Genomic DNA, 14,764 nt, shown 5'->3' on the forward strand with positions numbered 1-14,764 from the left:
GCGACCAGCAATGAAACAGAGAAAGAAGAGAAGCGCAATGGAGTGTCATATTACTTGGGGAGAAGAAGAAGAAGAAGACCACACTCGATCTACGAAAGAGAACCTTTGAATGAATTTTGACGAAAATAAACTTTTTACCACCACCACCACCAAGGTGCTGCGCCTTTACATACAAACTCTTGTTAATTGTCCTACGTTTTAACGAGAATGTTAAACCACTCCTGTTAATTGTCCTACGTTTTAACGAGAATGTTAAACCGCGTGCCCTAGCTAATAGCGGGAGTCCAAACAGTGCGCCGTCACTTCGTGGCTTCGCGGCACAATTTGAAGCCTGGGATTTTCATTCTTTTGATTGTATTTGAAGCACTTATTTCGGCATTACACGGTTACTGATGGTGCAGCGGCTGTTTTTCGATGAAGCCCTAATGTAAAAGAAACCCATTAACTATGTCATGTGAGTGGTGATTAAAGAAAAAAGACGCAAATGGAAACGTTTTTGAGCAAAGGAAAAGAAACTGAATTCTCGGTTTGCAACCTGAACACCACCGTGAAGTTGATAGGATAAGAGGAATGATGTAATAATTTGTGGGGTTTAAGAGAGAAAGTGGATCCGTATACGGCCCCGAAATAAGTTCGACTCCCTGCGGATGTTGCACTGACAACCCGCAGCGCACGGGCGCCGTTCGCGTCTCGCCTCCATCGAAACGCGGTCGCGAACCCGAGTGCTCCGGCTCATTAGCCGAGCGCTCTTACACTTTAACTGAGCCGTCGTGGCGGCGCGCAGTGAAGGAAGCGCAGGAGGAGGGAGTGAACGAAGGAAGAGAGAAAGATGTGCCCTAGTGGAGGGCTCCGGTATAATTTCGACCACGAGGGGACCTTCAACGTTCACTGACATCCCACAGCACGCGGCCACATTTTGCATCTCGCGTTTGAGTGCAGTGGGGCCGTGCGTGCGGGGCCCAAGGACCTGCGGGTCGTAAACTCCCCTGTGTATATTATAGATTTAACGCGACAGCGTTAAGGAGCTCGTCTCGCAGAAAAGCCAGTGCCCGTCGGCGTCTTTGGCCGTGAGCGAAAAATGGCGCATCTCTGTGGACAGCTGAATCGCGCTGTAAGGGTAGGGATTTTAACGCGACAGCGTTAAGGATTGATCGATTCTTCATTGATTGATTGCTTGATCGATCGATTGATTGATTAAGTAATTGATCAATTGATTAATTTATTGATAGATCTACCGATAGATTGATTATTTGGTTGATTGATTGATTTATTGATTGATTGATTGATTGATCGGTGGATTCTTCCTTCCATTACGGCCCGGTTCGGGTGCCCACCGAGATATGTGAGACAGGCGTCATTTCCTTAAATTGTCCAACGGGCCACGCGTCGCGCCGAACGGGCGATGGCGTTCCGTGTACCCCTCGGCAACGCTGCGACACGCTGTCGCGCCTCACTCTTAGACCAAGCTTAAGCGTCCTCCTATTTTTTCACCGCCCCCACCTCCATCGAAACGAACTGAACCCCACAGATATGCGCCGTAGTAGAAGTTTCCAGATAAATTTGCCCGCAGCTATGGCTCAGTAGTTGGGGCCGGGTTCGAACCCGACCACGGCGTCCGCATTTCGATGGAGGCGAAACGCAAAAGGAGCCCGTGTGCTAGCTCTGCAATGTTAGTACACGTTTAAGATCAGCGGGTGGCAGAAATTATTCTACAGCCCTCCACAACGGCACCTCTTACTTTTCACTCCCACCTTCTTCCCTTCCCTCCCGGCGCGGTTCAGGTGTCCAGCGAGAAATGAGACAGTTAACCTCTACCCGACCGCGGCGGCTGCGTTTCGTTGGAGGCGAAACGCTAAGGCTTCCGTGTACTGATCGATGACAGTGCACGTTAAGGATCCCCAGGTGGTCGAACTTATTCCGGAGCCCTCCACTACGGCACCTTTTCCTTTCTTTTCATAGTCCCCCTTATCCCTTCCCTTATGTCGCGGTTCAGGTGTCCGCCGATATGTGATACAGATACTGCGCCATTTCCTTTCCCCCAAAACCAATTTAATTTAACGTGCCTTCCATTTCGTAATAACCAATCAATCCGGGCCGATTTTGACCTCCTGCATGAGGTCCGTGGACGTGCATCGTACACCACGAGGGCGCGTCTTTTGCATTTAGGCTCCACAGAAATTTGGCCACCGCGACCGGGGTTCGAACCCACGTCCCTGTGCTGGGCAGCCGAACGCTGTAACCACTAGTGAGCTATGGCGGTGGATGCCCGCCACAGCCGCCGCACCGCAACAGTCGTGAAACGCGATCGTGGCGCGGAGTACAGCCACCTTAGCCCTTTTGTCTTTACGGCGACATTGACTTCCACGTGGCGTATGTGTGCATCAGTCGTAAAAGGCAGTTTGGTTGTATTTTTCACATAGTGCGTATTGCCGTCCTACTCCTATCCGTTCTTGCTATCGCTCCCCTCTTTCTATCCCCTTCACTCCCTTCGCCCTGTCCTTTTACCCATCCTAGGTGCTTCAGGTTTCGATGGCAGATGCGCGGCCAGCAACATTTTTGAAGCGAAGGCTTCACTACGCTATAGTAGGATATACAACTTTAAAAAAAAGGACAGCATGGTTCGAATCCGACCGCGGCAGCCGCGTTTCGATACGACTCGCACCAAGAGCACAGTCGTGGCCGAAGCGGCAGCCATAGCAATAGCCATACGAGCGGGAGAGGGCAAGAGGCAATCTGCACGTGTTCTCACGGATTCGCAAGAAGCTTGCCGACTGTTTCTCAGGGGCGTCCTCCCTCGGAGCGTCCTAGGCATACTATAGGAACCAACCTTCGAGAAGATCACATCATCACATGGTGCCCCGCTCACGAATGTGTACAGGGAAACCAACGATCGGACCGCCTGGCTCGGGGACTAATTTTCCGAGCCGCGGACACATCGACCCGGGAGGAATACCTCACACCTACGCTGCCGCAAGATATCCTCGACAGCCAAAGACGCGCCAGGCAGCCAATGGCGCCACCCCACCCTAAACTCACACGCTGCCAATCCAGGGGCTGGAGACGCCTACAAACCAACACTTATCCCAACATACACACACTCAGCAAAATACACCCGTCCCAATACGATGACCGCTGTCCTTGGTGCGGCGACACACCAACCCTCAAACACATCGCTTGGCATTGCAAACCAAGACCAACAGAGGGGAAACTCACCCCTCGTCACACGCAACGAACTTAAAAGGTCGTGGGAGGCGCGACTCGCCCGGCACGACCTGGGAAGCCAGCAGGCAACCTTGTACCAAGCCGAAAGCGCCGCTAGAGCCAGTGGGGTCCTGGAATAGGGGCTTCACCCGCAAGAACCTCAGTCTGCTATTTAAATAAAATGTTTATTCCTCCTCCTCCTCGATGGAGGCGAAACGCAAAAGACGCCCGTGTGCTGTGCGATGTCAGTGCACGTTAAGGATCCCCAGGTGGTCGAAATTATTCCGGAGCCCTCCCATACTCCACCTCTTCCTTCTTTTCGTCTTTCAGTTCCCCCTTTACCACTTCCCTTACGGCGCGGATCAGGTGTGAGCCAAGATGTGAGACAGATACTGCGCCATTTCCTTTCCCCAAAATCCCCATAATAATAATAATAATAATAATAATAATAATAATAATAATAATAATAATAATAATAATAATAATAATAATAATAATAATAATAATAATAATAATAATAATAATAATAATAATAATATTAATAATAATAATAATAATAATAATAATAATAATAATAATAATAATTGGTTTTGGGGGAAAGGAAATGGCGCAGCATCTCTCATATATCGCTGGACATTTTTTCCCCAAAAACCAATTTTCATTTTCACTGTCTGGGCCGCGATCCGCGGCGTACTGTATTACTCCGCTAGCCAGTCACAAAAGTAAACGAAATCAGCTTTGTAATGTTTGACTTTATTAAACAACGCAGGTATGAAAATTGTAGAGCTATAATTTTTCTCGTGATTAGCTTCTTGTTTAGATGACAAGGGAAGTTTTAACAACGGACTACGTCTTTGTCGTGGAGGAATTCTGTGCGGCGGTCCTAAATGTGGGCGGAGCTTCACTGCAGACAAGTTATATAAGCATACCCCTCGCGGCGGTGCGCTGGCATTAATACCAAGAGTGGCGTCTGTTTTCACGAAAGCTGTATACTAATCGCGGGGAGCCCCTGAACGCGACAGAGCCTTGGTTGTTTTCCCCCCAAACCGTGCGTTCCCTGGCACAGTGCAGAAGTGCCAGACCCGGTGGCGCACCATCCGGGACACGTACCTCAAGCGCAAGAAGCGCCGACGCTCCGACGCCACGGGGCAGTGGAGCGTGCTGGACCGGGAGCTCGGCTTCCTCGAGGACTTCCTGATGCCGCGAACGTGAGTGTTGTGTACAGGGCGACACCTGCCCACCTTCGCGTCACAAGCACAACTTCGCGCGACTACGACGTGTCTCAGCGAGTCGCTCAAAAATTGCACTAGATCGCCGCGTTCATCGGTGGCTCGCAGCCGACAGCATACGCCATGTCCATTTCGCGGACCCAGGGGGTGCGTCTGGTAGCGTTCGCTGTGCGTTCCTTTTGCCTGGTCTGAGAAACGATGCTGACGAAGAGCAGTCGACAAGCCAGCCTGCCCCACAGAGTGTGGCTATTCTGATAAGCCGCCACAAACAGCGTATACCATCACATGAGTAACGTTTCCTACTTCGGCTTCAAGGGCAACCACTCTTTCCAGCCCATATGGACGCGTCACGTGCAGTGCCAACAGCAGGGTCTCGAGAAGACGCAATATACTAATGCCTATATGAGCCGGCGCTAGCGTGCACTGGACACTTATGTACCCGATAGTACACGTCGTCATATGCCCCAATTCATCTCCAATCAACACTGTCTTGCGTCTCTCGCGACCACCGTACATGGCACGACATTTTGAGGTGGAATATTTTTTATCCTTTCTTTTGAAACGGAGAAGTGGGCCAGACAATGAATGTTAACACTGTGAGGGTGTATCCTTAGAGATTCCGCAAAGATCAGGCCGCGAACTGTCAGCCTCCGCTCGTGCACCACGGCTTTTTGAATAAATGCAGTCCTCCGTCATTCTTGCAAGGGAACTGGACGTGTTAACGATATAACGGGGAGCACAGACAACAGAGTTGATTACGGGAGGAAGTAAACAAGGGGCGGCGAGTAGTAGTCAGGTGGGCAGACGAGGTCAGGAACAGTGCGGGGATATAGCGTGGCTGCACGGCTGATTGCAGACGAATGGAAGAGGTCTTTGTCTTGCAGTAGACAGGTCTGCGCCGATTATTATGGTGACGACAAAGTGGAGGAGTCGTCACCATCGGCGCATAAATTCGAAGAACCATAACTAAAGAAAAAAATTCGCTCGGCGCTCGGTGGACGAGCATACAGGAGGGCATATGAGATGTCTAGTTCCCTTTTTAATAATAATAATAATAATTGGTTTTTGGTGGAAAGGAAATGGCGCAGTATCTGTCTCATATATCGTTGGACACCTGAACCGCGCCGTAAGGGGAGGGATAAAGGAGTGAGTGAAAGAAGAGAGGAACAAATAGGTCCGTAGTGGAGGGCTCCGGAATAATTTCGACCACCTGGGGATCTTTAACGTGCACTGACATCGCACAGCACACGGGCGCCTTAGCGTTTTTCCTCCATAAAAACGCAGCCGCCGCGGTCGGGTTCGAACCCGGGAACTCCGGATCAGCTTTTTCCGTTAGTGTTCTGAACCTAAATTGCTTTTAGTGGGGCGTTTTATCCGAATGCGCATGCATGCACTGCGGGCGGCTGGCGGAAGCAAGTTAGTCTGGCCCACGGGCGAACTCGGAAGTTAGCGGTTACGGGGTAAGAGCCGCTTTAACACCGCACTCTGTGGGCCCGAGTTTGCGCGCCTGCTACACCCTCGCTGTCAGCGTCTCTTTCCCTTTAACCTCGCAGGAGGCGCTGGACGCTGAAGATGGCTTCTCCGGCCGAGGCCGAAGTCAAACGGGAGCAGCCTGACGAATACGCTGAAGTGCGCAAGGCCGCGGCAGCCGAGGCAGCGGCTGTGGCGGAGGCGCCAGCAGCACCAGCTCAACCCTGGGCTCTGGCCATGTGGCCGGCTGCCGTGCTGCCGCACCACCTGGCGGCGGGGGGCGCGGCGGCGCAGGAGCGCTCCTCGGACCCCGAGGAACTCTTCTGCCTCAGCCTGGCGGCGCGCCTCAAGGGACTACCGCCCCGCGAACGACACATGGCCATGATGAAGATGCTGCAGACACTGCACCACTTGGAGTTTGGCGAGAACATCGGAGAGGCCGCGCTCGGAGAGCCGTAGACGGTGCACCTTACGGAGGACGAGAAAGAAGATGGCTTCAGCGAGCACCCACTCACGAGCCGGCAGAAACTTGCTTTTTTGTTGGTTTTGACTAGCAATGAAAATACATTGGCTGGTTGAGTTGCACGCGCATGGCTCATCACTACAGCATTTGCTTTACACACACTATAAGCCAGAAAGAACTGGTCAGTTACGTGGTGACTTTGAGGACTGACAGCTGAGTGCAACCGAGCGTGTACAGTCAGTTGCCCTCATCGAGAAATAAACATGCTCGGTTCTTCGAAAGCAAGCTATTGTAAAACTGTTAAGTAAAGCCGTAAGTTGGGCGAGTTAGTGAATGTTCATGATGTAAAATACAGCGTAAAGGAAAACCAAAGGACAGACAGGACGACAAAAACAAGCGCTTGTCAGCGTCAAGCTGTCTGTCTTTCGCGTTTCCTTTGCGCTATATTCCACATCAGGTAGAAATCTAGCTTGCGTCAACGTGCCAAAGTAGCTCATCTCATCAGCTTTATAGCGCATCAAGTGTGTTCCAGACAACGATCATGGGCTACTAAAGGCAATTGCATTAATGCACTCAGCATGGTTAGATGATGAAGGTCAAGTCAACACGCGTAGTATTGCACGCTGGCGCGTATATATAACCACGCGTCATAGGAAGCAGAGGAAGGATGGGAGCAGAGACTGGCAGTGTTGTGCGTAAGAAAGCAACGGGACGAAACAGATGCTGGCAGACAACGCCGGCGCTGTTACACACCTAAGAGTACGTATGAGCACGTCCAAGAACAGAAAAAAGGGGAAACAAGATAAGGAAGTTTAGAACGTCAGCTGGAAGAAAAATGCAGATCACGAAGAGGGACACATATCTTAGAATAGGCACCAGCCAGCATGCGCCTGTATTGACCCCTGAAGCAGAAAATTGAAAATTGGTTTTTGGTGAAAGGAAATGCAGCATTATGTCACACACATCGGCGGACACCTGAACCGCACCGTAAGGGAAGCAATAAAGGAGGGACTGAGAGAAGAAGGAACAAAGAGGCGCCGTAGTGGAGGGCTCCGGAATAATTTCGACCGCTTGGGGATCTTTAACGTGCACTCACATCACACAGCACACGGGCGCCTTAGCGTTTTGCCTCCATAAAAATGCAGCCGCCGCGGTCAAGTTCGAACCCAGGAACTCTGGATCAGTAAATTGGCTTTTAAAATTGGTTTTTGGGGGAAGGAAACGGCGCAGTATCTGCCTCACGTATCTCGGCGGACAATTGAACCGCGCCGTAAGGAAAGCGATAAAGTAGGGACTGAGAGAAGGAAGGAAGAGGTGCCGTAATGGAGGGCTAATAATAATAATAATTGGTTTTTTGGGGGAAAGGAAATGGCGCAGTATCTGTCTCATATATCGTTGGACACCTGAACCGCGCCGTATGGGAAGGGATAAGGGAGGGAGCGAAAGAAGAAAGGAAGAAATAGGTGCCGTAGTGGAGGGCTCCGGATTAATTTCGACCACCTGGGGATCTTTAGCATGCACTGACACTGTTAATTTCGAAGGGTGCAAAAATGTCTTACTCAATACTGCGAATTTCCTGTTTTAACGAAATAAATTGTTGCTTGTCTACACTTCGTTAAATCGGGTTTTAACTGTGTAATATTTTCGAGAGAGAGCGTGAGAGAAAACTTTATTTACACCGACTTGGACCTCTTAGCAGGGGCATTAAAACTAGCAATCTGCCGCACACATAGCAGAAAAATTCCTATAGTCAGGACAAACTACGGTAGGCAACACGTATAGTTACAAATACCGTCTCTACTAAATCGCACTGAAAAACTATTTGATTTCAGCAAGCCAATTCCCAGAAAGTTCATTAAGAATGTAATATTGCAAGAAAACATTGAATTCATATGATTTATTTCTCTTGTTTTTTGCTAGCATTTATGGCCTTTCACTATTGCTTGTTTTATCTCTTTTGTCCTCTAAAGAGGGAATCAATTGTTCGCAATTGTAGTTCTATATGTAGTTTTTGTTCTATTTGTAGTTCAATTTGTAGTTCTATATGTAGTTGTTTTTTGCTAGAATTTATGGCCTTTCAGTGTTGCTTGTTTTATCCCCTAAAAAGGGAATCAATTGTATGTTTCTGATGCCTGTCTGCTGACTGCAAACGGAGCCGAGGCCTTTATCAGGCTTCTTGCCTTTTGCCTTTGCTCCGGTTTCTGTCAATCAGAATGAAACAAATAAACAGAAAAAAATGGCGCGTCCGCATCGGGCTATGGACGAATACGTTTGTTCGTTTACGCGAGGATCAGTGAGCAGCGTAAAGGAAACCCTAAAGCATGGAAGAGCGCTCAGGGACGAACAGACGTTGCAACGACGCGTTCAAAGTACCGCTTCCCAGTACGTCCCCGCAGTCCACTGTCCACTAACTTCTGCGATGGCTCAGTGGTTATGGCGCTCGGCTGCTGACACGAAAGACGCAGCGGTCTAATCTCGATGGAGGCGACATTCTAGAGGCCCGTGTACTGTGCGATGTCAGTGCACGTAAAAGAACCCCGGGTGGTCGAAATTTCCGGAGCCCTTCACTACGGCGTCCCTCATAGCCTGAGTCGCTTTGGGACGTTAGACCCCCATAAACGATAAAGTACGTATCCGCAGTCCAAAGGGAAAAACTTGGACTGGGCCTTCCGCACGACCCGCAGCAATGAACATCGCAGAGAAAGAAGTCAGCATGGGGGCGCTGAGTGCGCGTGCATGCCGGTGCTGCATGCGCACGTGCGGTGCCTGCGGGAGCTTGTGGCGGCACTCCGGTGGGCAGCGCGCTGTCTCAGTCACCACCGCAAAAGACGAGGAAGACGCTGGCACGCGGCTCCGAAGCCCGAGCCCGACGACGACGATCAGTGCTCCGTTCGATCGGGTCCGCGCAATGGCCTCCTTCAACGAGAAGCTCGTCCAGGAGGTGAAGAAACACACGCAGCTCTGGGACCAGCACTCCAAGCTGCACAAGGAGGCCGGCTACCGGGAGGCCGCCTGGATGGACATCGCCGCTGCACTGGATGTGACCGGTGAGACGCGGCCTCTTTGCATGCTGCGTTCACCGCGCGCACAGCCGGCCTCGCGCTCCGGTCTCGAACGCGCAGTACGTGTCCGCGGAGCTGCACTGCGACCTCGCAGCTGGCTTCGTCGCAGATGCTCGACCCGGACCCGCCTCTTATACGAAGTTGATATCACCGTACGATGCGGAATCGGCAGGATTTTTTGCACTGCCGTGAGCCTTGAGCTTCGTACTCTCATTTGGCGTGCTGATGGAACAGCTGACTGTGTCTACAGGAGGCCGTGTCTTTTGGATGAGCGCACATCTCAGCTGTTCGCGTCAATAAGAATGCTGTGCCGGGAACGAGTGTCGAATCGGTGATTGCGGGTTCATAGCCGGAGTGTCTTCACGACAAGCTGCCGCGTGGGATTGCGTGGTCTCTGGCGTCCTTGTTAACGGTGCCTTAGATCCACGAGCTGCTGTGTCTGGTCTAAACCTTCTGCTGCCACGTCAGGTCTGTACCTCGAAGGCTGTAGTCTCTCTGGAAGCGGTATTAGTTTTTCGCTGCCGCGCCCATTACTGTGCTGGAAGCCTTTCCTCTCACGACTGCACGCCGTCGCTCTTAATCGGCCTACGGTGGCTGGGTACTAAAGGAGGCCTAGGCCAGGCACGTATCCATGGGCCTTAGGGGGCCCGAGCAGCTCCTCAAAGTCATGCATCCCCCACCCCCTCCTTTCAGTTCTTGAGGCAGTGCCCTGTAAGAAGTCCCTTGGGCCCTCCCGAAAAAAATTACTGGCTACGTGCCTGACCTAGGCTACTGATTGTCAGAGTAACGTACCGTTCGTTATTTTTTTTTCATTTGCCTTCGATTTTCTTACAGCTATAGATATGTGAGGTAGCACTCTCCTAAAAGGCATCGACTTCACCGTCGGCCTCCCCGATATGCTATAACCAAAAACCCTGTTACGGCGTTAGTGTGCTTAACACCAGGGCGTGGGATCGAACCTCAGTGCGGCAGCCGCGTTTCGTTGAACGTGGTCGAAATTATTCTGAAGCCCTCCACTACGACACCTTTCTTCCTTTCTTCTCTTAGTCCCTCCTTTATCCCTTTCCTTACGGCGCTGTTCAGGTGTCCGCCGATATGTGTGAGAGAGAGATACTGCATCATTTCGTTTTCTCAAAAAAACAATTTTCCAAGTCTGTCACATATCTCGGTGGACACCCGAACCGCGCCCGTGTGCGAAGGAAAATGAAATGAAAAAAAATTGGTTTCAAGGAAAAGAAATTAGACCAGTCTCACATATTACGGCGTACTGTATTCCTCCGCTAGCCAGCCACAAAAGTAAACGAAATCAGATTTTTAATGTTTGACTTTAATAATCAAGCCAGGTATGAAAATTCTAAAGCTGACATTTTTTTCTCGTGATTAGCTTCCGGTTAAGGTGACAAAGAAGTTTTAACAACGGACTATGTTTTTGTCGTGGAGGAGTTCTGTGCGCCGGTCCTAAATGTGCGCGGAGCTTCACTGCAGACAAGTTGTATCAGCTTACCCCTCACGACGGTGCACTGCCATTAATACTAAGAGTGGCGTCGCGCTGGAAGAGCGGTTTCTGTTTTCACGAAAGCTATAATAATCGTGGGGTGCCCCTAAACGCGATATAGGCATGGTTGTTTTCCCCCCAAACCGTGCGTTCCCTGGCGCAGTGGAGGAGTGCCAGACCCGGTGGCGCACCCTCCGGGACACGTACCTCAAGCGCAAGAAGCGCCGACGCGCCGACCCAACGGGGCAGTGGAGCGTGCTGGACCGGGAGCTCGGCTTCCTCGATAACTTCCTGAGGCCGCGAACGTGAGTGTTGTGTACAGGGCGACGCCTGCCCGCCTTTGCGTCACAAGCACAACATCGCGCGACTGCGACGTGGCTCAGCGGCCATTTAAGCGAGCGCCCGGTTTTGCCAGGCTTTACCGACCGCACAAAGTTGCACGACGCGCGACTCGCTCAGACTTGCACTAGATCGCCACGTTGCTGGGTGGCACGCAACCGATTGCGTACGGCAGGTCAATTTCGCGGACCCGGGAGTGTGCGTCTGGAAGCGTTCGCGCTGCTTTCCTTTAGCCTGCTTCGAGAAGTGATGTTCACGAAGAGCAGTCGACAAGCCAGCCTGCCTCGCAGCGTGTGTGGGTATCCTGGTAAGCCGTCACAAAGAGCGTATTTCATCAGATAATAATGTTTCCTGCTTGCGATTCAAGGGCGGTCACTCTTTCCACCACACATGAACGCGTCACCTGCAGTGCCGACAGCAGGGTCTCGAGTTGACGCAGTACTAATGACTATGAGCAGGCGCTGGACATTTGTGCAGCCGATAGTACACGTCTTCGTATGCCCGCGTTATCTCCATTCAGCACTGTCTTGCGTCTGTCGCGATCACAGAATATGGCGGCATATTTTGTAGTGGAATCTTTATCTTTTTTTAAAGCAATTAAGTGGGCCAGACGCTGAATAGAAATGACCTATTATAAACTCTGCACATCTCCAGCCAAAAACTATTTTGAAACCCAACATTTCGAAGCCCGCTCGTGTCCATCGTCAGCGGTGACTGGGGGCACTAGCTGGCGTCTTTAAGGATGCATGGAGGGGAAAAGATCAAAAGAACGAAAGCTGTGATGTGAAAGGCGTGGGGGAGGAAGGAGGTTAAGGCTGTGAGTCATGTTATCGCACTGTGGGCAGGCGGTCTTTTCTTCTTTGAGTTGCAGAGCGAAGTCCCTGTGCATCATACTGGGGGGATGTTTCCTGTTGTGCGGTTGATGTTCGGGGTAGCTTGGATGTACTATAGGATTCGAATGAGAGCCTTTTTTATGGAAACGACACTGTGAGGGGGTTTCCTCTGGGGCCCCGCTAAGATCAGGCCGCGAACTGTCAGCTCCCGCTCGCGCACCATGGCTGTGTGAATAAACGCAGTCCTCCGTCATCCTTGCAAGGGAACTGGACGTGTTAACGATATAACGGGGAGCACAGACAACAGAGTTGATTACGGGAGGAAGTAAACAAGGGGCGGTGAGTAGTAGTCAGGTGGGCAGACGAGGTCAGGAACAGTGCGGGGATATAGCGTGGCTGCACGGCTGATTGCAGACGAATGGAAGAGGTCTTTGTCTTGCAGTAAACAGGTCTGCGCCGATTATTATGGTGACGACAAAGTGGAGGAGTCGTCACCATCGGCGCATAAATTCGAAGAACCAAAACCATAAGCAAAAAGCATAGAGGAGGGGATATGAGATGTCGGTAGTTAAATTTTTTCCTAAGTGCTCTGAACCTGGACTGCTTTTCATGGGGTGTCTCAGCACAATTTACAGCGCTGCCCCCAATGCGCATGCGCTTCGGGCGGCTGGCGGAAGCAAGTTAGCGTGGCCAGCGGGTGAACTCAGAACTTAGCGGTTACGGGGCAAAGGCCAATTTAACACCGCACTCTGCCAGCCCGAGTTGAGTGACTGCTGCACCCTCGCTGCCACGCCTCTTCCTCGCAGGAGGCGCTGGACGCTGAACGCGGCGGCCCCGGCCGAGGTGGAAGTCAAACGGGAACAGCCCGACGAAAACGCCGAAGTGCGCGAGGCAGCGGCTGTGGCGGCGGCGGCAGCAGCACCTCAACCCTGGCCTCTGGCCATGCGGCCGGCTGCCGTGCTGCCGCACCACCTGGCGGCGGGGGGCGCTTCCACGGAGGAGCTCTGCTCGGACCCCGAGGAGCTCTTCTGCCTCAGCCTGGCTGCGCGCCTCAAGAGACTACCACCCCGCGAACGACACATGGCCAGGATTAAGATGCTGCAGACAGTGCACGACTTGGAGTTTGGCGAGAACATCGGAGAGGCTGCGCTCGGAGAACCGTAGACGGTGCACGACATTACGGCGGACCAGAAAGAAGGTGGCTTCAGTGAGCACCCCCATCATCAGCCGACAGAAACTTTTTTTTTTCGTTTACTAGGAATGAAAATACAGTGGTTGTTGAGTTTCACGCGCATGTCTCATCACAATAGCATTTGCTTTTAACACACTATAAACCAGAATGGCTTGAAGTGAGCTACTTGGTGACTTTGAGGACTGATAACTGAGTGCAATCGAGAGTGCACAGTCAGTTGCCCTCAGCGAGGTATATACAAGCTCGATACTTCGAAAGCAAGTGATTATAAAACTGTTGAGTAAAGCCGAAAGTTGGGCGAGCTAGTGAACGTTCATGAGTAAATTGCAGCGAAAAGGAAAACCAAAGGACAGACAGGACGACACAGACAAGCGCTTGTCTGCGTCGAACTGTCTTTCGTGTTTCTTTTGCGCTATATTCTACGTCATGTCGAACTCTAGCTTGCGTCAACGTGCCAGAAGAGCTCATCTGATCAGTTTTATACCGCATCAAGTCTGTTCAGACAACGACACCATCGTCCGCAATGCCGGCAGCGTTGGTATTTCATGTTCCCCTCAGAAATCGGAGCTCTTGGTGATCAGGGGTCGCCCTTTGCCCAAAAGCACCCCCCCCCCCCTTTTTTTTAGTGCATGTAGACAGACAGGGTCCCGGTTCCCGAGGTAGCTACCCTCCGTGTTCTAGGCATGCGCATTCAAAACAACGATAGGAATACCGTCACTCTAAATAAACTCATTGGCTGCGTCAGCCGGACAAACAGATTAATCAGGCGTATTGCAAACAAGCACAAGGGTATGAAGGAGGCGGACCTCAGAAGGCAGAAGGTCGATTGAAGCCTTCGTCCTGAGTCGTATCGTCTACTCTATACCTTACTCACATCTCCATCAATGAGAAAAGGACAAAGTAGAGTGCCTCATCCGGCAAACCTACAAATCCGCCCTTCATCACCCCAAGTGTACGCCCACTGAGATACTTCTACAGCTAGGGATACACAGTCCGTTGACGGAACTGGTAGAAGCCCATCGTGTGGCTCAGTACGAGCGTCCATCAAGAACCCCAGCGGGAAGAAGTTTACTGCGATAATTGCAGATTGGATACGAATCCACACACAGTCCCGTAGGCCAGCTCCCCACCGATATACACAAACAGCTCTACATTAATCCTATCGCCAACAACATGCACCCTGAACACTACGCCGCAAGGCGGAAAGCGCGGGCAAAAGCGCTACACAAGAACTATTCTGAGCTCCAGGAGATAGTCTACGTCGATGTCGCGGAATATCCTGACCAGGAAGCGGCTTTCGCGATAGGGATAGTCGGTAACTCGGGGAACCCCCTTGCAGCGGCCAGTGTTAAGGTGAAGCACGCGAAGGAGGCCGAGGAGGCAGCTATCGCCCTGGCCATCGCCTCAACGGAAGCTGAATATATTCTCAGCGATTTCAAGGCAGCCGTGCGAAATTTTGCGAAAGGCAGAGTCCACGCTG

At 51.4% G+C, this 14,764-nt stretch overlaps 2 protein-coding genes across 2 annotated transcripts; both read left to right on the forward strand.

The window, feature by feature from the left end:
* The first annotated feature begins 4,145 nt into the window (after window positions 1–4,145).
* LOC144104785 (uncharacterized) lies at window positions 4,146–6,417 on the forward strand. Its single transcript, XM_077637967.1, has 2 exons — window positions 4,146–4,409; window positions 5,984–6,417. The coding sequence occupies exons 1-2, from the start codon at window positions 4,399–4,401 to the stop codon at window positions 6,357–6,359; spliced, it is 387 nt and encodes a 128-aa protein (XP_077494093.1). The 5' UTR covers window positions 4,146–4,398; the 3' UTR covers window positions 6,360–6,417.
* Window positions 6,418–9,271: 2,854 nt separating this feature from the next.
* LOC144103768 (uncharacterized) lies at window positions 9,272–13,256 on the forward strand. The gene is made up of 3 exons (XM_077636422.1): window positions 9,272–9,410; window positions 11,084–11,225; window positions 12,899–13,256. Exons 1-3 carry the CDS (start codon window positions 9,272–9,274, stop codon window positions 13,254–13,256), a joined length of 639 nt encoding a protein of 212 aa, XP_077492548.1.
* Window positions 13,257–14,764: the final 1,508 nt, after the last annotated feature.

This window comes from Amblyomma americanum, chromosome 9 (assembly GCF_052857255.1).
Source record: "Amblyomma americanum isolate KBUSLIRL-KWMA chromosome 9, ASM5285725v1, whole genome shotgun sequence".
In the NCBI taxonomy this organism is placed as follows: Eukaryota; Metazoa; Arthropoda; class Arachnida; order Ixodida; family Ixodidae; genus Amblyomma; species Amblyomma americanum.